The 24,568-nt window shown below is 43.1% G+C and overlaps 1 protein-coding gene across 1 annotated transcript in view; it reads left to right on the top strand.

The window, feature by feature from the left end:
* The first annotated feature begins 638 nt into the window (after positions 1 to 638).
* arhgef4 (Rho guanine nucleotide exchange factor (GEF) 4) overlaps positions 639 to 24,568 on the top strand; it is a 110,021-nt gene continuing 86,091 nt past the window's right edge. The window contains exons 1-5 of the mRNA XM_004572071.6: positions 639 to 806; positions 1,567 to 1,622; positions 6,962 to 7,061; positions 8,266 to 8,400; positions 20,648 to 21,205. Of these exons, the coding sequence (XP_004572128.1) occupies positions 1,588 to 1,622; positions 6,962 to 7,061; positions 8,266 to 8,400; positions 20,648 to 21,205 (828 nt within the window). The 5' untranslated portion in view covers positions 639 to 806; positions 1,567 to 1,587. The remainder of the gene's footprint in view (positions 807 to 1,566; positions 1,623 to 6,961; positions 7,062 to 8,265; positions 8,401 to 20,647; positions 21,206 to 24,568) is intronic.

The following is a 24,568-nucleotide window of genomic DNA, read 5'->3' on the forward strand; positions in this document are numbered from 1 at the left end:
TTATATCTTTAAAAATAATGGATAAAAAATCTGTTCAGTGGCATCATTGTCACATTTTAAAGAAATATTGCTACTACTTAGTTTTAAGAGTTTTAATCATTTGTGTTTTCTTAAATGTATAAATAGGATGGCCCCAGAGTGTCTCAATAGAAACATCCAGAGACCAGATAGTAATCGTATTACCAGGAGTAAGGTGAACAGCAACTGCAAGATGTCATATCGCAGATCTGCATTCGGTCAGTCAGCTTGCCATCTGTGGAACACTTCCAACCAAAATCGAATTGATTACAGACATCAGATCCTTTACATTGAAGCTTAAAGTGTGGTTAAAGGGAAATGTAGTCATTTCAACTAAGGATTTTAATTTAATTTTAATTGTCTATTAATTAATGTAATTGCATTTATGATGTAATTTGGTTTTATTGTAAAATGTATCTATTTTGATTGTAAGCCCAACAAGGCACAGTTATTGACAATTAGCAATAGCTATAAACGTACGTGCGTTACTTTCATGTTTGTACTTGGACTATGTTAAACTGCACTGTCCCTTTTAAATATATATATGTATGTATGTGTGTGTACACACACACACAGGTGTGATGATGACTACAGTGTGCAGGTCGTAGGTGGAGGAGCTGACAGGAACCGCTGGGTGATGGTTTTCTACTGAACCGTAACCATGTCATCAGTCGGTCAGCCTGCTCAGTGCTGCCACCGTCATCGTCACTCAGGGTTAAACCGCGCCCCCAAAAGTCCGGAGAGTGCACGCGCACTGTTCAGGAGAGGGTGTTCTTCAGAGGTGACAGGTAGGAGCGCGCGAGTCCTCACCAAGCGAACTGTTAGCAGTCTAACAAACATTAGCAGTAAAATGTCACATTCATCACCTGCAGTCAAACTCTAGTTAGCAGGCTGAGCGAGGCTAATGGATGACAGCTTAGCTAGCTACCTGCTGCTAGCTCGGACTCGTTGAACAAAGGCGATGTGGACTGAAAGTTTCATCTATAATCCACATTAATTTGGTTCTGTTCAACGGAAACCGCATCCAAAAGGTTCTGCTTTACTATGAGCGCATTTCGACTTTGACACAGAGCAAAGAACTGTTTATAATAATAAGTTGTAATAGTAGCTGTGTGGTCAGGAACGTGAGACATGATGAGCTCATGTCCCTCCTAGAATTGAAATGTAAATACAAAATGTTTTATGGTATAAAAATATCCTTTGTTACAAAATAGCAATAAAAACACAAGGCGTTAAAATGTTTCAATTATCCAGAGTTACTGAAACATTTTATTGCAGTTCCGTGGATTAAAAAAAATCCATAGTAATGAAATAACAGTGTTAGAACAGATAACAGCTGATATTCTTTATGTGTGCGTGCATCAGTGCATTGATCATGTAGAAAAGCCCCACTTACCAAATGTACCGGTCCAGCTAGCTTTATACTGTTGTTGGGGTTCGTATTAGTTATAGGTGCTGTTTGTATTCACATTCAGCAGAGTGCTTTTCACACCTAGTTTTAGTTTAACTATAATAACCCTAATATGCTGTTGGCGTTCTCGTCCACAGACATTGCTGTTGTCCATCATCATGAATGTGTATATTGATCTCTGCCATTCACTCGGGTAAGTTCAAGTTTCCCAGCTTTCAGTTTAGAATCCAGCGTCGAGTCGTCCAAAAGCTGTGACAGAATGACAGAATATCCCCACGGGGGTGAAAACATACATAAAGCCTGATTGTTTTAGTCATTTTTCGGCTAAATCATTAATGTGCGCCTGCTGTCAGCTCCAGTTCTTCTAAAGTGACCCTTTAATGAGTCCTCTAGCAGAGCTGTGGTATTTGGTACGAGGGCACGTGTCAGTCAGCAGTGTACTTCACTCTGGCTTTCGCCTGGATGTAGAGGAAAGTTTACCTCGGGGCCCGCCCACTTCCCTTCACCTGTGCTGATTCTCCTTTAGTCACTGTTGCTCTTGTTCACTGCAGAGTTCATTATGTATATCGCTTCATTCCTGCCATTCGGTCCCTGTTATGAAACACTTCCTGATTCTTCTTTGGACAGTTGTTTCAGAGCATGATCTAAACGAACCTTAATAATTCATGTGGAATCAGATGAAACGAAGAACTGAACAAAAACCTGTTTCCACTGTAATTCTACTGTAGACTCTACTGTAGACTCTACTGTAGACTCTACTGTAGATTCTACTGTAGACTCTACTGTAGACTCTACTATAAACTCTACTGTAGACTCTACTGTAGACTCTACTGTAGATTCTACTGTAGACTCTACTGTAGACTCTACTATAAACTCTACTGTAGATTCTACTATAGACTCTACTGTAGACTCTACTGTAGATTCTACTGTAGACTCTACTATAAACTCTACTGTAGACTCTACTGTAGACTCTACTGTAGATTCTACTGTAGACTCTACTGTAGACTCTACTGTAGATTCTACTGTAGACTCTACTGTAGACTCTACTATAAACTCTACTGTAGACTCTACTGTAGACTCTACTGTAGATTCTACTGTAGACTCTACTGTAGACTCTACTATAAACTCTACTGTAGACTCTACTGTAGACTCTACTGTAGATTCTACTGTAGACTCTACTGTAGACTCTATTGTAGACTCTACTGTAGATTCTACTATAGATTCTACTGTAGACTCTACTATAAACTCTACTGTAGACTCTACTGTAGACTCTACTGTAGATTCTACTGTAGACTCTACTGTAGACTCTACTGTAGATTCTACTGTAGACTCTACTGTAGACTCTACTATAAACTCTACTGTAGACTCTACTGTAGACTCTACTGTAGATTCTACTGTAGACTCTACTGTAGACTCTACTATAAACTCTACTGTAGATTCTACTATAGACTCTACTGTAGACTCTACTGTAGATTCTACTGTAGACTCTACTGTAGTCTCTACTGTAGATTCTACTGTAGACTCTACTATAAACTCTACTGTAGACTCTACTGTAGACTCTACTGTAGACTCTACTGTAGATTCTACTGTAGACTCTACTGTAGACTCTACTGTAGATTCTACTGTAGACTCTACTATAAACTCTACTGTAGACTCTACTGTAGATTCTACTGTAGACTCTACTATAAACTCTACTGTAGACTCTACTGTAGATTCTACTTGCTCATGGCTTTGTGTTATTGAACATCAGCTGAGTGTCAGTAGGAGCCTGTGTCAGTGTGGGACGATATTCTGAGGTTTACATTGTGAGTTACAAATGAAGGGACAGTGCATGTAATGTTAAGAAATAACTAGTAATATTGTAACAAACTGCTTCCTATAATAATAATAAGTGTGTTTCTTTTTAAGAAATCATTTGTTTAGTATTGAAGAGCACTGCTTATTGTGAAGTCCTGAGCTGTGTTATTCTCTGTGTACGGGGATGATTTGGTTCCTGTGTAAACTCTGTTTAGTGTTGTGCGTTTCCCTGAGCTTCGTCTTGTGTGTTTGCCTGACTCCGTGTCGCCCGTGTGTGTCGCTCGCCCCTCCGTCTGTCTCGTCTCCATGTTTGGATTCCCTCTCTCTCCCTCCCGTGTTGCTCTCCTGGTGTTTCTTGTCGTCTCGTTGCCTCCCTGTTTTATCCCTAATGTTATGTCAGGTGTGTGAGTCTTAGGCCCGCGTCTCTGTGCTTCCTGTTTTACTTTGACAGTCTTGCGTCCCGTGTTCAGTGTGTTCTGTTTTGTTCCCCTCTGCCTCATCGCCCCTAATTTGTCTCAGCTGTGTCCACTTCCCTCATCACCTCCTGTCTGTATATACTGGCTGTGTCCCAATTCAGGGTCTGCACGCTTGAAGTACGCGCAGTACGCACGGTTCGTACTATAAGTACGAGAAGTGCGGAAGTGAGAGGCGTGTGAAATGGGACGGTCTGGCCTCCGTCGCGCTGTTCAGGTTGCCTAGCAACCATGATACTAACCGCGAGAAACGTTACATACAGCTTTGTGTGACAGAAATGAAGGAGAAAATGTTTTGTTTGTCTTTCATTTTTGTCATGACATCACTGTGATTAGTTGAGTATCTGAGGCTGAGACCACAGGACTGTAAACATGATTGTTGGGCTTCATTTCTGTGCTGAACAGTCATTTAAGATTAGCTAGTAAATAACAATTAGCTCATGTTGTTCATGAGACTAAAGTCATCTCACTGTGGTAATGTAAATATAATATGGCCAATATTATATTATTGTCAGATTATTATGAGATATATTACAGGATATATTACAGCAGTGAGCTTGAATTCTGGGTCAAAGATTCAAGTTGCAGTTATTTATATTTCCTGTCACCTTAAATCTTCAGTCAAGGACGAGTATCTTTGACAGTGCATATATAGATGTATTATATATAAGAGACAAATATTGTTCATTTAATATGTTGGCATTACTAAATTTGGCTCAATGCTTACATACATGTGTAAAAAGCAAATGTAGGAGCTGTGATAACTGTGTCTGATAGAATGAAGAGTAGACTGATATATGAAATATTCCTTTATTGGGTGAGAAAATCAGACCATGTCATAACTGCTGTAAGTCACACAGAATAGATATCAGAGCCTTAAACAGGCTGACGTCTGCTAAATGGGTCAAACTGGGCAGAAAGTCTACAAACACATAACATCCTTATAGAATATGATGTAACACTATAGATCAACTTAGCTCAGAATATATAAAGCATATAAACAGTTACAGCAATATGATGCAACACACACAGCAGCTGCTGATCCAAAATACTCAAAGCTTCATAGAACTGAAACCAACATTTATTTTAGCTCCATTCTGCTGCAGATACAGACTTTAGGTTTCTGAACATTAAACTTGTTGCTGCCTTTCATAGTGTGTAACTTGAAGGCCCTGAGTACTCTGAGTACTTTCTCCCACACTGGAAACACTGGGATGATAACATTATGTGAACATTACCTAATAAGACTGATTCAGCACAGACAGTTATGTTAAACTTTCCTAGCAGTCCTTCACAAACAGGGAACAGTCTGTCTATTCTCTCCATCTGTCAGCTGCTGCTGGCTCTTCCTCCTCCTCTTCCTCACACACTGCTGAGTTTGTCCTGGTGGATCATCAGGGCTGCAAAGCCTCACAGATGATGTGCAGCAGTGGGTCCCTCAGTCTGTCCTCACTCTGGACACTTGCAGTCGTCACACATGGAAATGAAATGTGTGATAAGCTGCAGGATTCAAACACAAGTGTAACTTATAAACACATGTTCATACTTTTATTCCACAATCAGAGAGAAAGAAACAGAGAGAGAGTGCAGGACAGACAGACAGGTGACAGTCTCAGGTGTACACACTGCTACACAACAGCACCAGAGAAGCAGGATTTAGTGTTTGTGTTATTACGAGTGCTAAACAAGAAGAGTTCCAGATGGTGCAGTGGACACATGTGTGACTGCTGTGATTAAAGCATCTTTCTTTCAGCTTAACGAGTGAACCGTCAGCTCGTTCAAACACACGTTAAAGTCCGTTTGGCTTGACACCACCGAACAGAGGCAGCAATATAACACAGCTCACATTAACAGTGCAGTGGATCCTGCTTGTGCCGTGATGTTCAGGACTGCAAACCGAGCAGCATCACTGACTTTCAGCCTGTTGTGTTTGTGGATATATGACTGACTTTAATTATCCATGAAATCATCACATTCTCTGTACGATTAAGGTCGACTATATATATATGTAGAGGCTTTAAAACCAAGTAAACACTGAAAGTACAAACATCACTAATGTCGCACAACTCTGCCAACATGTGGCCAACAGTAATGTTTTAATTTTCTTCGTTATTAAACATTCGCACATAAATAAGTGACGTCATATTCAGTACTTACTTTTCACAGTTCACTCTTCTGCCGCTCCCTTCTGCCGTATTTTGCAGCAAAATTATCCACACCCACCGCCGCGCTATGAACTGTGGGATATATGGGACCACGAAGCGTGCACCGGACCACGCTTGATATTTGGGGAACTCGACGGCGCATTTGGAGTATGCGTTCGAAGTACACTTCGAATTGGGACAGCCGTCGTCGCGTGGCGGTGACGTAACCGCACTTGAAATGCGTACTTCAAGCGTGCAGACCCTGAATAGGGACACAGCCACTGTGTGAGTTTTCCGTGACCTTTGTCATCGTGTCCATGGTTCCTCCGTGTCTCTTCTGTTTCCCGCTGGTGTTTCCGAGGTTTTTCTAGTGTTCCAGGCTTTTACTTTATGTCCTTAGTTCTTCCAGTTCAGCCGTTCCTCTGTTTAGTTTATTTATGCATTTTTCCCCGTTTGGTGTGTCTGCCTTAATAAACGGGACGTCTTTCGTTTATTTTTCCTGTTTTCCTGGTGTGGATTTGGGTCCTCACATAAACAGTCCAGACGATCTGCAAGTTGTGACAGTTGGTTGCGTTTCTAAACTCAGCATCAATAATGATGACATTATTCTAAATGTAGGATTTCTAGTTAAACCTTAAGACTACCATTAGTCACTGTGCAAGTATACTGCTTTATATAAATGCAGATAAGTGTAATAGTTAAATTAAGTGAGGAATATCCTGCACCACAGTGTGAGTCTTAGTGTCCATGTGGAACAACGTAACTTAAAGCAGCATTTACCAAACTGTAACTGTAACACTCCATCCACCCTGCCAATGCTGATGCACAGATAAATAAGTACTTGATGGCTGTTCAGAAGTAGGCGTTTAAACTGCATAGAAACATGTTTTTAGGTTTATCAGCTGCGCTCTAAATCAGAACACAGAGACAGGGTCAAAGTCTTTATTGCAAAGCAGCCCAGAGGATATTGTAAGAATATGCTGGGACTGTGGAGTGAGCAAAGCTGGGTGGTATATGGTCTGGTACTTATCTACTTACGTTAGAGGGTGGTAGCTGCAGGGATAAGGTACAGGAAAGAGTTATACCTACACTTATATCTATTATGGCCACTTCTGCAGGCTTCCCGGGTGGTTAGCATCTTTGCTACATGCTGCCACACGCCTCAGGAATGACCACGCTCGTCGCAAGAAGGTCTTCCGTCTTCTGCAGAGGAAACTGGTGTGTACTTTAGTAGCAACACGTAGATGTCTTTACAGTACTGCGTTCTCTTACCACAGAACAACAGCACAGTATATGCTAGTGTTTGACGGGGATCCCATATATGCACATAAGAAGAGGGGCCTGGGAATCGATCTCAGCATTGCAGAGAGTTGACTGAACCCCTTCTGTTCAAGCATGGTTGTCCACAGTGGACACAGAGAAGACAGAAAGAGGAGTAAAAAAAGCCATGTCTGTCTACAATGGAAACATTTACATTCTTCAAAGAGTGACCTTTGACCTTTAGATGCAGATGTACAGCTTCTATGTTATTATTATTAGAATTCATTTTTAGTCTGACGGACATATTGAGTAATGTTAGAAATACAATTGATTGCTTTCAAATTCAAATGTCTCCTGGGTCATTATTTTAACCAGACAACAGGCTGGTCTTCACAGTCTTGAGCAGGTGAGGTCCTGGAGCCTAGAACAGGTGTGCCCACAGGAGGCGGAGATAAGAGTCACTGAAACATTCAAAGAACAATTGGTGGATTAGTCAGTTACCAAAATAATCTTTACCTGCAGGCATAGCTTCCAGTAAACTCCAATGTTGAGGACTTTCTCCTCACTGTGCAAAGCAAACTTTTATTGTTTGAGTCTGCCCTGGTGAACTTTCTGTTTCTATCCACTGAGCTGATGTGAACAGTGAAGGCTTCTACTACTCTACATCCACCTATCTGTGCCAGTGGCTTGGTGCTGTACTTTCCAGGTAAAGGTTGGCTACGATGGGTGACACCGGGGAGCCATGGCACATGTTTGTGTCTGTACTGTTTTGTTCAGCTCATTAATGACAATAAGCAAGGTTTTCTCCCAGTGGTTACAGCACTCCCCAAAGCTTTGTGCCATCAGAAAATCTCCTGCAGACATTCATGTAGAGATGTTTCAGTCATGACAGACTAATACTCACACTGAGTCCTCAGATATTCCAAAGCCAGGCAGGATATATAACCATTAGAAGAAGCTGAAGGAGTCTTCTGCAGAGGACAAAGTGTGGACTTCATTTCATCACGATTCAATTCAGGACAAGGAAACTGAGACTGAGACTGGGTGATGAGTGGTAACTGCTCACAAACTGGTCTTCTGTGTTTACAGGTGGTCCCTGTCATGAAATACATTGTATTATTCTATCATCTTTATCATATAACTCCTGTCACCCCCGTCCTAGTTTTTTAACAAGGTTGGCGTGAAGGAGGGGGATCAGTGTCAGCCTACCTACGTCTACCCTAAAGAGGTGAAGATGTTGATACGGTCTGCCTTTCCAGAGGACATCTGTGACTATCCAGATCCCTGCCATGATAAGGTGAGTGTAAACCATTCTTCATTGCCTAAATGCTCTATCACCAAAGACAGGTTTGTTTTCCCCCAAAAGTTGGTTCTGTTCTTGTGGACGAGGAGTTTTCAGCACTCATCTAAGTGACGTCTTCAGTCTCAGCTGACTGCTGGTTTCCAGCCTTATAAACATCTACGTTTGCATAATGAGCTAAACTGGCACCACTGGGTCGTGAGCAATGTTCCCTCTAAGCTGCGCGCGTGCGCAATTGTGCACTGCTGGCACGGTCTCTGCGCACAGAAAATCTCTGTAGCGCACAAAAATAAAAAATCTAACCTGAATTGAAATGAAAATAAATATGTTAGCAGTTGATTCTGTTTTGTAGTGTGAGTCAGTAAGTGAGCGGTGACTGGCTGCTCCAGCCAATGATGCGATTCACATTCGTATATGCACAGCTCATCAACGTGGTTGACAGCGTCCTTAAATGCTGCTCATGTTTAGCTAACAAAGGGGTGTGGCCGATGTGGAGTGCTGCTTATGTTGAACCTTTAAAATAATGGCAAAATGAACGGGAAGTGGCACACAGTGGCCAAAGTAAAAAAGAAATGTGACTCTTTTAAGATGGAATGGCTGTCAGAATATGTGCAAACAGGAGAAAAAACTGTGAAACTGGGAGAGATTTTTTCTTTTTTGAGCGAGAAAGGTCTGGTCTGCAAAATATGTTGCGAAGCTAAAATCGCAAGCGAGTTTTCGGAGGGAAAAGTGTGGACAGAATGGAAGCTGGAATACCTCAAGCGCCACATTCAACAGAAAAGTCATTTGAAAGCAGCTGGAATTGTGAGAAGATGTACGATGGGAATGGGGATCGGTACGTTGTTGGGAGAGAGCGCCAAAGACCGAGAGAAGAGGAACGAGCTGTCACTCAGAAAGAAATCCAACCCCGAAGAAGTTAAAGTTCTCATCGACAAGATTCTACCAGCCTTCAAAATGAATTCTTCTCTGCTGTCGGTTCAACAAATTGACCATCACATGGCAAAGTATGTGAGTGTACCAGAAAGCTGGCGAAGCAAAGATGATGCCTTTGAGTTTGTGAATTCAATCAATGAAGTAGTGCAGAATGAGACAATGTGTGAAGTTAAAAATGCACCTCGGCACACCCTGATCATAGGTGAGAGCACAGACGTAACAGTGCACAAAATGCTAGTCCTGTATATTAAATCCAGGGAGGAAAATAACGTCAACCATAAAACTGTTTGGTGGCATCATCCAGCTGACCGCATGCACGGCATGAACTAGACATGCAGAGAATTAGGGCTGGGCGATATGGCCTAAAATTCATATCGCGATATAATTTGAAGCATGTGCGGTAACGATATATATCACGATATATTCTGTTCTTCTGTATAACGTATTTTCCAAACTTAAAATCCTTTAATTTTCTCAAAAATCGAGAGTGTGCCTTATGTATGAATTCTGGTTGTGCTTACTGACCTCGAACCGATTTGGGCAGAAATCTGTTAAAAATGTTTTAAGTTTAAAAATGTTGGTAAGCTGCACTGCTTGATGGATGTCAGAGCATTACGGCTGCCGTAGGGAGGAGCTTCACGGAGTAATCTGGGTCCTAAACTCCGTCTTCTTCAGGTCCCAAAGTCAAACAAACACTGAGAGTTAAAAACAGTCTAAATTCTTTCATCTTTAATAAAATCATCAGCGTTGCTGCTTTACCAGGTGTAACAATTAAGTTTAACATCCATGAAAACAGATTTATTAAATGTAACGGAGTTAGAAGTTAACAGGAAGTTAGCTCGCTAGTTTCCACCTAAACATTTCATACCATGTTCTGACAGAGAGATTTGAAACTAATTCAAACGTACAGCTCTGCTGTCACTTCCAACATAAATGAAGACAGAAAACTAAACAGCAGTGGCGTTTGTAGGGTTACTGAAGTTGGGCTAGCTGGTATATAATGTTGTGCTATGTGATTGCTAGCGACACAGCTATGTTAGCATAACATAAACAGTGAAGCAGGAGGATGAACGCCAACTTTTTTTCCACTCGATAAAAGTTAACGTGAGGGATTCTGGTGGTCAGGGACAAATGCAATCGCATAGCAGGATGCTGTACACGGGCCAAACTTCAGTCAGGAGAACAACTGAGGTTATTCATCCACAATACGAGGTTAGTCATTAATATACTGCAACAACATGGGAACAGAGCAGCTGCGAGAGAATCCAACATTAATGAATCAATGTTAGGGAAGTGGAGGAAGCGCAGTTTTTGGCTTTCCCCATATTTCAAAGGTGCTTCATCTCTTTGCTGTGACTGTCAGCATAATTTGCAGTGATAATGGTTGTAGCCACTGCGATGCTTTCGACCAAAACAGGTGCAGCTTGATGACATCATCAACATGCGCTATCGCGATAGAGCGGTATAGTCAAAATCTCTATTGTTGGCCAAATTTATATAGTTTCTATCGTATATCGTTTCTATCGCCCAGCCCTACAGAGAATGGTGATGCTGACCTCCGATGGTGCCTCAGTAATGCGAGGAAAGCACAACAGAGTTGCAGCTTTATTAAAGCGGAAAATACCACACTTAACTGAACAACACTGTGTGGCCCATAGAGAGGACTTGGGCATTGATGATGCGTGGAAAGATGTACCTTTGATGTGTGATGTGGGAACTCTTCTTAGAACAGTTTACTCCACTTTCTCTAGATCCACTGTAAAGAGGGGAAAACGGGAAGACCTAGAAATGTTCTTGATGAGGATGCACTGTCATTCAGGCCTCTGAGTGAAGTGCGATGGCTGTCACGTCACTGAGCTGTGAATGCTGAGGAACTACACTGTGCTGGAAGAATACTGCAAGAGAGAATCCAGTGATAACAGAGATCCAGTGGCAAATTACTGTTACAAAAAGCTAACCGATTCAAACTTCAAGGTTACTCTCACCGCTCTGGGAGATGTTTTGGGTGAGCTGGCACACCTGTGTCTTTCTTTTCAAAGATGCAACCTGACTGAAGGGCACTGCTTGGCAAGAGCAAAGATTGAGAAGTTGCGTTCCCAATACTTGACAGAGGAAAAGGATGTTAAGTGGAGTGACCGTGTCATAGAGGCGATGAGGGCCTTATCTGCTGATGGCAGGAATACCAGTGAGATTACTCGTGTTATTCGTAAGCTTTGTGATCACTTGGATTTTCCAGAGGATGAATTATAGGAGTGGTCTGCACTTGACATTGAGGCATTGACCTCAGACATCAGGTTTGAGTATGGAGCAGCAGACATTGCCACGCTGGCAAAGAAGTATGAGGCCATTCTCCACCCTCCACATTCAGTGGAGGTCATAAACAGTGAATATTCTGATTTCAAGTACATACTGAGGCACAAACTTAAACATGGGTCAATCAGCACATTCTCAGATATGGAGGCTGCAACGCTAAAATGTGAGGAGCTAAAACACATCTCGCAGCTTGTGGATATTTGTGCTATATTTCAAGCATTCAGTGCAGATTGCCAAAGAGGCTTTAGTTTAATGAATCGTCTCAAAACAGCATCCAGAAATCGTCTTGAGGCGGAGCATTTGGACCAGCTGATGCGCATAAAGTCAAAGCTGCAAGCAGACGAGGCCATCAACCTGGACGACGTGAGAAGGACAGACGGGAAAAATAAGGTGAAATTTAAGCTCTTAATCAGTTTTCTGCTCATCTAGTGTCATTTATTGAGTTTTCATTTATGGATATTGATCATTAAATACTGTCACCAGTTTGAGTATTAGAAAAATGCATATAATCATTATATACTGACAGACAAAGAGTTACAGGACAGTAGGACTGTCTCCCAGACCGCAGTAGGACAGGAGCTTCACAGACTGGCTCATCATAACACAAGTCAGAGCTTTATAATAAAAATGTTAAGTTTCAAAATTGGAGTTTATAGTAGGCTTGATTTGGTTGGCCGTTCATGTTTTGCCATAGTTCAAATATTCATACTTCCAATAGCGTTGACATAGTGCACAGGTCATTAAAAAAGATTTTTGTAATTGTCACTGTAAGTGGGCTAAAGCTCTTAATTAAAGGGATTCTAACAGAAATGTAAATGCTGTAATTTGATTATTTTTATAAACCATGTAACTTCGATGGATGCGATGCTGTCGTCACCACAGTGCACACGTCTGATGTCGCTCACAGTGGTCCAGGGGGCCGCTCAGGGAGTCTGTGAGTTTGCTCACACACGTGAAAAATTAGAGGGAACATTGGTCGTGAGGTCAGTTTCATGATCAATAAGATCATTAATGATTGTATAACCATCTGTGAAGACAGGAGGCAGCTTTACACACAAACTGTCTGAACCTACAGCGCAGTTCTGAGGTGGCGTGCCAACATCCTCTCACATCAATAGGTCACATGACATGGCTTCACCTGAACCCTCTGCTTATAATGACCACACCTTTTTTCAAACCTTGGCTTGTGTGATGAGTCATGTGATCAATAGTGGCTCAGTGACCCAGGTGTTAAAAGTGTAGTAACCTGCAGTAGAGTTCAAACAGCTGTGAGTTGGAAGTGAAGAAGCTTTTCAGATGAGAGGTGAAACGTCTTCAAGAAACTTTTCTTTCCAAGCTCCAGTTTTCACAACAGTAACCTTTGTTCAGATCGTGTGCCATCACTGATCTTAGAAATGTTTGTGATGTACGTATGCTGCTGTATGACAGATGGCTGTTACTGTCTCCCTGTGGTTACAATTCCCCACTATAGTGACGTCTGAATGTGTTTCTGCAGGTGGTGTACATCACTGTGGAGGATCTGCACAAAGTTAAAATCATGTGATGTCTCTCATTTCCTCTTTTTGAGTTTGCACTGAAAGTTAGAGACTGGAGCAGAATGTTTGTGGATGGTGGGAAGATTAGTTCTGTGCGCTGTTACGTTTATTGCCAACATTTGTACGGTGCTGTTCAACATTAATAGCATTTTCTGCCACACAGTGTGTACTGATTGTTATACGTGCCACCTTTCTCAGGTCTGCATGTTCTGAGCTGCTCATGTGGTTCATGGGTGACAACTACAAGGACTGTATATAAAAGATGGATACAGCTACACTGGAGTCATCGATTGATTTCTGCGCTCTTTTTTGAAGCTTTATTGACACCATGTGTTATTTTCATATGTGGATAGAAAGCCATCCTGGTGAGGACATCCCTGCTCATGTGGACGTAGCAGAGAAACTGAAAAAGCTACGTCCACATGAACAGCATCAACTTTGTGGGATTTGGACAGAAGGTGTCACAATACTGAATCGTTGGTGCATGCATGAAGCACAAAGAACAACAAACTGTACCGATGCATGCAGTAAGAAAGCTCACACGACCAATACAGCTGCCGTGTTCGTGCAGTGAGGAGATGCCACGCTGTGTTTATACTGAGCGGAGGAGGGGAGACTGGCTTTGGTGCTCTTTGATTGGCTCATCATCACCAATGGAACCAATGAGAAAACTTTTCTCCAGTGAGGCATGATTTAACCCCGCCTTCTCCACTGCCACAGACAAACCCTGCCATGAGCGCTCTACTCAGGTTACCTGCAGCTGCTTTTTTAATCCAGCAGATGTCACTATTATACAACACACTAACACAGTGTTGCCACGGTAAGGGGAATGTGCCACACACTTCACGAGGAATCAGATCACTAATGCTAAAATATAAGCTAAGGTAAGAAAGCCTGGTTTGCAAGCTGCATCCACACAGCATGTACACTTTTAGACCACGTTCAGTGAGTCAGACAGCAGAGGTGCTGCAGAGCAGACAGTGAACACTGCAGATAAGGGAGGAGGAAAGAAAAGAAAGGGAAATATTTCTCCAAATAAATACATCCACTTTCTTCCTTACATCCTATCCAGTCTGTCATAGAGCCAGCACATACAGACAGGCATCATTCACACTGATGAGCAGTAGAATCCCATGGATGTTTCTGGACTGTGGGAGGAAGTTGGAGGACCTGGAGAGGAGAACCTACATAGAAGTGTGGAGAACGCAGCAACAAAGAGACCCCCAGCAGGACTCTCCTGGCGTGGAACGACAGTACTAGTCACTGTTCATACATCAGAAGGATTGTATGCTATGTGCCTCTATTCAGACTTTTGAAATTTTGTACAGTTGCTGAAATTTGTACTTTTTCTGTTGATAGAGTGACATTGGCTTTGAATGGAGAGACCTACCTCTCTCAGTTTTCTGGTCGCTCCTTTAGGCAGACACCCGTATATTCCCCTACAGCTTTTACAGTTATTATCATAAATGTCACACAAAAATCTATCAAATTCCTCCCCATTCATGGCTATCAGAGAGCTGGAGGCAGGTTAAAGTGTGAGGCACACAAAAGCTCTTGAACCTGCCGCTGTGACCGTAATCTTCACCCCACAGCCATCATTTCACCCTCAAAATGTAGCTACTCTTGTCTTCTTTCTCAGAGCCTACAGATATACTGTATATTTTTGAAATGGAGCCCTTTGTTTCGGAGGAACGCCATCACGAGCTCAGTTTCATCCTTCCATCCTCTGCTGCTTGTCCTTTTCAGGGTCGTGGGGGGTGGAGCCTATCCCAGCTGTCATAGGGCGAGAGGCAGGGTACACCCTGGACTGGTCACCAGTCTAACACATAGACAACTATTCACGCCTGTGGGCGATTTAGAGTTTCAAATCAACCTGACCCCACTGACTGCATGACTGTGGGCTGTGGGAGGAAGCTGGAGAGAACCCACATAAGCACGGGGAGCACAAACTCCCCACAGAAAGACCCCGGCCGGGTGGTGGAAGCGAACCGTGCTGCCCTGTAAGAAGTACATCTTTGATTATTGAATCCATTTACTTGTTTCTCTGTTTCAATATATATTTTCAAACAGAAATTCAATTCAAAACTGGTTTTTGAAACGAGTCCCAAACAGTTGATTGTGTTCATGTGGACGTGGTGTTCCTATCAGCTGCACAAAAACAGACTACGGCAAACCCTCAGGAAATTCAACATTGTTAAATCTTAAAAAAATAAAATAAAATAATGAAAAGTAATTTATATATGAAGCTAAAATTTAATAGCAATAAAATGTTCACCTTTGTGTGCATGTCAGAAACAGCTGAGCAGCAGGCTCGGCTGATGTGAGATGTCATGATCCTCGTCTGTGGATGTGGGAGTGTTTTTGTTTTCAGTGGTTACAGACACACTGACAGTTAGGCGAGTCATTTCATTCGATACAGTACTCTTAAGTGGCAGCCAACTTGGATCTTCTTTTAATACTCAGGGAGTTTTTGCTGTTCTTTATAACTATAGAATGTGCTGAGAGTGGGCAGTGAGACTATAATAAGTAATATAAATACTAGAACATGTACCAGTTTGCACTGAAGTGCAGACAGCTGCTTAATGTTTTCTTTATTCCAGCCCAGTTAATGTAGTCTGATGGTGCAGCTGGAATATGGCAGACACTTAGATTCACTCACTGTTTCACATACAGAAAGAAACCGTTTACCTTTGCTGCTTTATATAAAATGTTTGAAGCCTTATAAACTGCAAATAAAAGGAGAAGCTGTTGTTGGCTTACTCTGTACATCAGGGGTCCCCAACTCCAGGCCTCGAGGGCCGGTGTCCTGCAGGTTTTAGATCTCACCCTGGGCCAACACACCTGAATCACATGATTAGTTCATCACCAGGCCTCTGGAGAACTTTAAAACGTGTGGAGGAGGTCATTTAGCCATTTGAATCAGCTGTGATGGATCACAGACACATCTAAAAACTGCAGGCCCTCGAGGCCTGGAGTTGGGGACCCCTGCTGTACAAGAAGATGAGGCATTTTTAACTTGGTGCTGAATATCGCTGTGCTTAATGTGGAACCATTCCTGTGTACTCTGAGGACTAGGAAACTTCTGTGGCACCTCTGCTGAGGCATTTTTCATTGCATGACCCAGAGTGGATAATCTCTTCAGTATTCCTACTGAGGAAATGTGAGAGAAAGTTACCATTTACATTTTTATGTACCACACCTTCTCCAACAGGAACCAAGGAAAATGACACATCTGCCTGTGTTTACAAATGTGAGCGCTACAGTACAGAGTTGCAGTTCATTTAACAGTAAATGCTTAGCAGACAAATTCTAAACTTAAAGTCAAACCACTATTTTTCAACTCATTGATGTGGAGGCTCTATGGAGAGCATCTCTGAGCAGTATCTCATTGATGACGATGAATGTGGTAAGGCGTCAGTGTTGTGCCTCGGTGTTGTGCACCATCTTCAGCTGGAGAGGTTCCTCCACTAAGCCCTTAAGCTTCTTAAGGCACACAGCTCCACTTAATTAGAGTAAATGAAAGACAGCACTTAAAATGTACGATTTTAGTGCAACAGTTTGGTTGGAATACTTCTGATTATTTTACAAAAGAGTTATCGTTATAACCGCCATATTTATTCCATCAGTTTGAAAGCCAACAGGCTTCTGTGGGTCTTGGCTCTGAACATGTAGTTTAAAGATTAAGTGAAGAGTTAGATCACAGAGCCAAAGCTTTGGCCTTCATTGGAGTTCATTGGTTCTCATTCATGAAATACTCTGATAGATGTATTTTAACCAGGTTTGATGTGAATATCTTTTTCTTCATTTGAAGAAAACCTGAGCAGTGTGACTCTGTTGTTCCAGTAGCACTTACACGTTCAAAAGAACGGTTTTGAACGTGGTTGGGTTGTTGAACTGCATAAGCAGCGCCATCACTGCTGAGGTGGGACGCAGTAAGACAGTCATTTGGAATTTCTTAAATGATCCTGAGGGTTATGGAACAAAAAAGTCAAGTGGAAGACCCAAAAACTGTCACCAGCACTGAGCTGGAGAATCCAGTTGGCTGCCCGTCGAGACACTGGACGATCCTCGACCCAAATTAAAACGTTGCTGGTGCCCACCGCAGCCCCATAACCATCAGATGGCATCTGAGACTGGAGGGTTATAAAAAACATAAAACGTCTTCAAAGGCCTCGTCTCCTTGAACGCCACAGAACTGACCGTTTGGACCAAACATGGGACGCTGAAAGGTGGAAGAACGTTTTATTGTAATGAGAACAAATGTAACCTTGATGGTCCTGATGGTTTCCAACATTACTGGCATGACAAGCAGATCCAACCTTTTCTGCGCTCCACAGTGGAGGGGGCGCCATAATGGTCTGGGGTCTTTTTCCTTCAGTGGAACAACAGAGCTTCAGGAGGTGCAGGGGCATCAAATGGCCGCTGGCTGTGTCCAGATGTTGCAGAGAGCATCCCTCATGACTGAGGGCCCTCGTCTGGGTTTTACAACAGAACAACGCTACAGTACACAATACCCGCAGGACAAGGGACTTCTTCCAGGAGAATAACATCACTCTTCTGGACTTCCTGCGTGTTCCCCTGATCTAAACCCAACTGAGAGCCTTTGGGGGTGAATGGCAAGGGAAGTTTACAAAAACGGACAGCAGTTCCAGGCAGTAGATCCCCTTCATGCGGCCATCTGTTCCCACTTGGAGAAATGTTCCCATCACCTCATGGAAACACATCAAGCATGCTGCAATACATTTTTGAAGTGATCAACAATAACGGTGGAGCTCCTCACGACTGAGCTCATGTTTGGATCTTTGATTTCTGTTTTAGGGGGTTTACGGGGTTTTTTTTGGAGGTGTGGTCCTAAACTTATGATCAGCTGTAACAGCCTGTTTCAGTTTAAGCATTGTTTTCAATAAACTGCATGCTCAAAAAAAACGTTTTGTCTCACTCCCATTTCTTCTTGTTGCATGTTGAAGCTCTACTTGGAACCTTGTTAAGATCCAAACATGCAAAATAGGATTTTTTGCCATTTTTCAAATGGTCTTAAACTTTTGATGGGGACTGTATAAACCATCTGGAGCAGGGTTTGCAAACTCATTTTACATTGGAAGCATATCTAGCTGACTTTGATCATATGTGGGTCACACCAATGAAACTGCCCTTTCTGCCAGTGTTCAGAAGTTTAACGACACATTTAGTCCCTGAAATATCTTGTATACAAAATGAAGTGCTATTTTAACAGAAAGAAATCTGTCAGCACGACTCTTTGGCTATAGTTTTAAGAATTAAATACGGAAAATGACAGAAACCTATGGCTTAATTACTTCTGTGTAGCATGAATGGCCATGCGGGAGGTCTTTATCAGTAGGAAAAGCTGTAAATCCTCTAAATTGCAGTTAAATTTTCTGTTTTCCTTCACATTTTCCAAAGCCATCCAGTCAGCGGGATTTAAGTCCTGCTGAACCGATTATGACCCCCGGGCCTTATGTTTGACACCCTGATCTTAGAGTGTCACACGCTGATTTGTGCCAATTTGTACTTTTATAGTTTTGAAAAGCAATTTATAGCAGACCCAACCAACAGACCATTGTGTCTACCATGCACAATCCCATGTCCTTGAGTTACGTGCAGAGATCACGAGCTTCTCTGTCTGAAACCGCAGCTCTGTATTTATAGCAGGGCTTCTTAGTGTCTTTCCTTGTTATTTAGAGATCAAGGTGTACCTGCTGCTTTGAGGCTGGACTAAGCTCTGGCTAATGTAGCGTAACCACACCCCTGAAACACTGCGAAACAGGAAGGATTGCTCTTTGCACTGTCTACGGTTATCTTGCTACAAGACTTTCTGTTAATGAAATCTGTGTGTGTAAAAGAAGAAAAGAAGGGGTGGAAGATCAAACAAAGACATTAACAAACACTAATTATGATCATGGACAAAGCAGAGGAGTTCAGGAGGGATCTTTGAAGATGTAGTACTGGGAAAGAGAAGAGCTTGGACACATGTATGTAAATGCTGGTGTTCGAAGTGTTAATGTATGTGAGCCACACCATGGGAGCTCTGCTGAGCTGGTTTGCTATTCGCGTTCGTGCTCTGATGCTGCACAGCGGTGGTGCACTGAAGAAATGGAGAGTAAGTGCAACCTTTGACCTTTAACAGAATGTAGTATGTGTGAGTGTGGACTAGCCTGATGCTTCAAACAGAAATGTTTTTACAAAGTAACAATGATATGGAGACATTTCATGCTTGAGGTTCTTCAAAGAGCTGACAGTGCAGACATGTATGAACAATAAGACTGCAGACTGTTCAAAGGTAGGTCTACTATGCAGAAAAGCATAAACATTACTGTGACCTCTGTCTTATCTGTAGCAGAGGCAAAGCAATATAAACAAGAAGAAGGTTGGCTAACATAAGCATTTGATCCTGATATTTGTTAAACTGACCTTAAGTGGCAGCAGACAAGATTCAAGATTATTTATTTGTCACCTGCATACGAGTACAACACACAGTGAAAGATAGCCTGACATGCTCCTCGACTGTGCAAAGAAGGAGAGAACCAGTACAACAGTCAGGAGCCTTCAGCTGCACTAGCTATTCATAAAATGACTCTCTCCATTTTCAGATGCACTTGTTTAAACTAGCTTGGTCAGTCTGATTGATGAGTTTTCAAGATGACCTTGAGTGTTTTGAATGGTGCCTAAAACAAAAAACAGGCTAATGTGCAAAGCTTTGCATAGCACAATGCTAGAACCTGAAATAAACAGATACACAAAACAAACGAGCATACGGTATACGATTTTGCACACAAAGAGAGGCTCCCTGAACCTAAACAGCTACACAGCAATGTGCAGCACCATGCAGGACCCTCTGGTATGTGTCTAGTTGGTCAGGGCTTCATCCTACAGCAGGATAATGACCCAAAGCATCAGTGCAAGCTGTGTCAGAACCACCTCAGGAACAAAGAACAGGGCGGTGAGCTTGAAAACATGGAGGTCCAGCACAGTCTCCAGACTTAAACCCCATCGAGCTGCTTTGGGATGAACTGGACAGAAGAGTGAAAGCAAAGCAACTACAAGGTCCACATTTATGGGAACTTGTGCTGCAGATATGGGAAGAATTTTGGCAGATATAACAGCTGAACACAGCCGTGTTTCTACAATAGAAATCAAATATTCGTCACAAAGGTGGCTACTCTGCTTAGACTGCTGCCCCCGCGACCCGGCCTCGGATAAAGCGGATGGAGATGGATGGATGGATGGATGGTGGCTACTTTGATGAGTTAATGAATTCTTTTTTTTGTTTCAACTCCAATTGGTTATTTGTACTATGCTTTCATTTCAGAGTGCAATGAGACATTAAACTGCATAGTTTTCAATAACAAACTGGACCGGTAGTGTATAAAATGATAGATATATGTCTGTGTGTGCTAAACTTGTTGGTTTGTTACTCAACCTCGTCTTCTTTAATGTCTCCACAGCCACGGGAAGCCCCTGATGACTCTCACAGCCTCTCTGCAGCAATGGACTCAGAGGAGAGGGGCTTTGGTACGGTTTCCCTGAAGTGGTGTGAGCAAAGCACAGGAGATGGGGAAACATTTGAGTACTTTGACTCCTGCTCATGGCACAGTGACATCCTGTCAGATTTTAGTGGAGAAGGAGAGGATTCTGTGGACGCTTTGCTGCGACTGGAGGATGCCTACATTTTTCGACAAACAATGGGAGTCAGCGTCTGCAGTGGGCACACTAAGGCTCGACGCAGAGAATCAGTATCAGCAAAGGACAGCCACCGAGATGTCACAGAGACTTATGTCAAACCATCTACTTACAGCATGAAAAAAGGACCAGAAAACTGTGTGGCACCAAATCTTCCTTTGAAACTCATCAAAAAAGACCTTTTTTCAGTTGAGATCCAACCCCATTTAAACACAGAGAAACTAAAAGAGCAGTGCAGTTTACAAACTGTTGTTACAGGCGGCACAGAGCCATGCAGTCTGCATATTCAAAAGCAACACAAAACGGAGACATTTGATGCAAAGGTAAACACTTCAGACACTCAAGTAGTGAAGTTGCTTGTACAACCTGAGGACAACAGTAGGGACAGACTGAATAGAGACTAGGAAACACAGGACAGTACTGTGGAGACACAGCAGCAGCATTGTGCACATGAAAACAAGACACATTCACAGATTTAAGAAGAAGAGAGAAGGCATGTGGAGTAAAATTAGAAACATGTAACGTTGAGCATGTAGAAGTACAAAATCCTGACCTGCTCAGCACTTATGTGTAAATAACACTTCCTCTTATTCTAAACAGGGAAAACATTTACAGGTTCAATCAGTGTCAAATACAATGTGGAAAAATGCACAGCGAAGACAAAACAGACTTACGTGAGAGTGATATAACATGCATGATAAAAACAAGGGTAATAATACCGATGCAGCAGTTCCTACCTTCAGAGATATCAGAAATATGCAAACGTGTGACAGTATTTCTACATCACCACACTCGCACAGAATCCAAACACCATAGAAGAACACGGCACAAAGACAGTTCATGCATCACAGAAGCTGATATATGCACCCAATCCATAATTAACTGTATTTGCACGTAAGGTGGATATTTGCTGTTCACAAACTCTGTTTGAAGAGATCCCCAGCAAGTAACTGTCAGAGAGCCACCCTTCGGTTTGTGCTACTGCACCAGAGCCCCAGGCTTGGGTGCTGGGTGGACTTTGAGTGTGTAAGCACTGCAATAGAGGCAATGATCTTGCATGATTTTTTTCTTCTATCCTTTTTCCATAGAGACCACAGCCTGCTTTCCTTCTGATACCTGCCCTCTAAGGTGTCTGTAGCCCCGTCAAGGTGGCTCTTCTATGTCGTGCTATACATTTATGGATGTTTGGTTTCTCCGATGTACAAGTCTAAGCACTCCTCACTGCACTGCAGAGCATACACTGTTGCTTAGTTTGCGTTTGGGAAATCTGTCCTGGCCAGTTGTTGCCTGAGTGTGTGGCTGGGTCTGATGTGCTCTGGGATGTCGTGCTTGGAGAAGATTCTCCCGAGTTTCTCTGACAAAGCTGCTACATAAGGGATGACAGTGTTGTTCCATTTGTCATTCTGTTTCTCACTAGTTGGTGTCCGACCTCCTTTCGTGTGCATCTTTGCACAGTTGGGGTTGTTGTGAAAATTCAGTGCATTTGCTCCAGGCCCAGGAGTGTCAACAGCGCCTGTACAACACAGGACTCAGGGAATTTTACTGGGAGAAAAAATGCTTGTATTACTCCCTTCAAGTTCAAAGTTGCTCACCGAGTGGCAAGGACCCTTTGTGGTCACACGGTGAGTGGGCAACGTTGACTATGAAGTGGTACGGTCACACAGCTATATCACCTCAAAGTCCTAAAAGCATGGAGAGAGGCTGAAACTGCATCTCTGGTGAGCCTGGTTAAGGAGATATATGAGCTGGGGCCGGTGGTGCCAAATTCCACCACTGCTGCCTCCCTCCGTTGTAATAACCATTTTACACAGGCCCAGAGAGCAGGTGTTGCTGCACTGCAACAGTCGTTTGCTGATGTGTTCAGCAAACGGCTGATAAAAAGCTTTGTATGAGCACAGTGAGTGTTGCAAATACTGACTGGGGTTAGAAGTGGAGCTGAAACCCAGCTCGCAATGTTGGATCTGCTGCCTGCGTATTGTAGGATCTACCTTACTGTCAGGGCTCGGCCGTCACAGCCGAGTGACGGATGTTGCACAGTTCTTCAACTAATAATCTAAGGCGCTTGGACAGAAAGCAACTGGACTTCTTTAAGTTTCTTGAAGATGTGCTTTCTTCCATTTGTGCAATACTTTCTTTCCCGAGGTGGCCAAAGTGCTTGCACAAAAGGGGGTCATATGATTGTCTTTGTATTATTGTAGGGTCTTTAGCTTTCAACATAAAGTGCCTTGAGACAGCTGTTGTTATGATTTGGCGCTATATGAATAAAATGGAACTGAATTGAATTTAACTAGGGAGCCCACGACACATCCATGTTTTCATCTGTTGTATTATAAATATGTGATGGGGAGGCAGAGGTCTGGTGTGCAAATGTGATCGGGGTAAAGCTGGTTCTGTTTTGTAAAGAGATGTCTGCTGTAGTCATTTTCTGACAGTCTTCACTTGTACAATACCTAAAACCAAGGCAGTGAAAAGTGAGACTACAACAAAAGACACTATTCAAATACTCATGCAGGTGGGAGAGGCTTTTGAGGTTGTGTATTGGCTGCAAAGCAGTGATAGAAAATGTCTTTGAAACACTTTAATAATGAAAATAATCATTTAATAACCCAGGGATGACATATGCAAAGAAAAGAGAATTGGTCCAAGCATTAAACCCTGAGGGACTCCATAATTATTAGCCCCCTTATGAAAATGATGCATTTCTGAAGTATTTCCTAAGCACTGTTAAACAGAGTCACGAGTTTTTCACACACGCATGCACGCATGCAATTAATTAACTGTTTTTTTCATGCCAATATATATCACAAACATCCATCCATCCATCCATCCATCTTCATCCGCTTATCCGAGGTCGGGTCGCGGGGGTAGCAGCCTAAGCAAAGAGGTCCAGACCTCCCTCTCCCCAGCCACCTCCTCCAGCTTGTCCGGGGGAATACCAAGGCGTTCCCAGGCCAGCCGAGAGATATAATCTCTCCAGCGTGTCCTGGGTCTGCCCCGGGGCCTCCTCCCGGTGGGACATGCCTGGAACACCTCGCCCAGGAGGCGCCCAGGGGGCATCCTTGCCAGATGCCCGAACCACCTCAGCTGGCTCCTTTCGATGTGGAGCAGCAGCTGCTCTACTCTAAGCCCCTCCCGGATGGCCGAACTTCTCACCCTATCTCTAAGGGAGAAGCCAGCCACCCTTCGGAGGAAGCTCATTTCCGCCGCTTGTATCCGCGATCTCGTTCTTTCGGTCACTACCCACAGCTCGTGGCCATAGGTGAGGGTAGGGACGTAGATCGACCGGTAAATTGAGAGCTTCGCTTTTACACTCAGCTCCCTCTTCACCACGACTGACCGGTGCAGCGTCCGCATTACTGCAGCCGCAGCCCCAATCCGTCTGTCGATCTCCAGCTCCCTTCTCCCATCACTCGCGAACAAGACCCCGAGATACTTGAACTCCTCCACTTGGGGCAGGAACTCATCCCCGACCCGGAGTGGGCACTCCACCCTTTTCCGGCTGAGAACCATGGCCTCAGATTTGGAGGTGCTGATCCTCATTCCCGCTGCGTTACACTCGGCTGCGAACCGCTCCAGTGCGAGCTGGAGGCCCTCACCCGATGAAGCCAACAGAACCACATCATCCGCAAAAATCAGAGATGAGATTCTGAGGCCACCAAAGCGAAAGCCCTCCGCCACTTGGCTGC

Source organism: Maylandia zebra, linkage group LG9 (genome assembly GCF_041146795.1).
Source record: "Maylandia zebra isolate NMK-2024a linkage group LG9, Mzebra_GT3a, whole genome shotgun sequence".
NCBI lineage: Eukaryota > Metazoa > Chordata > Actinopteri > Cichliformes > Cichlidae > Maylandia > Maylandia zebra.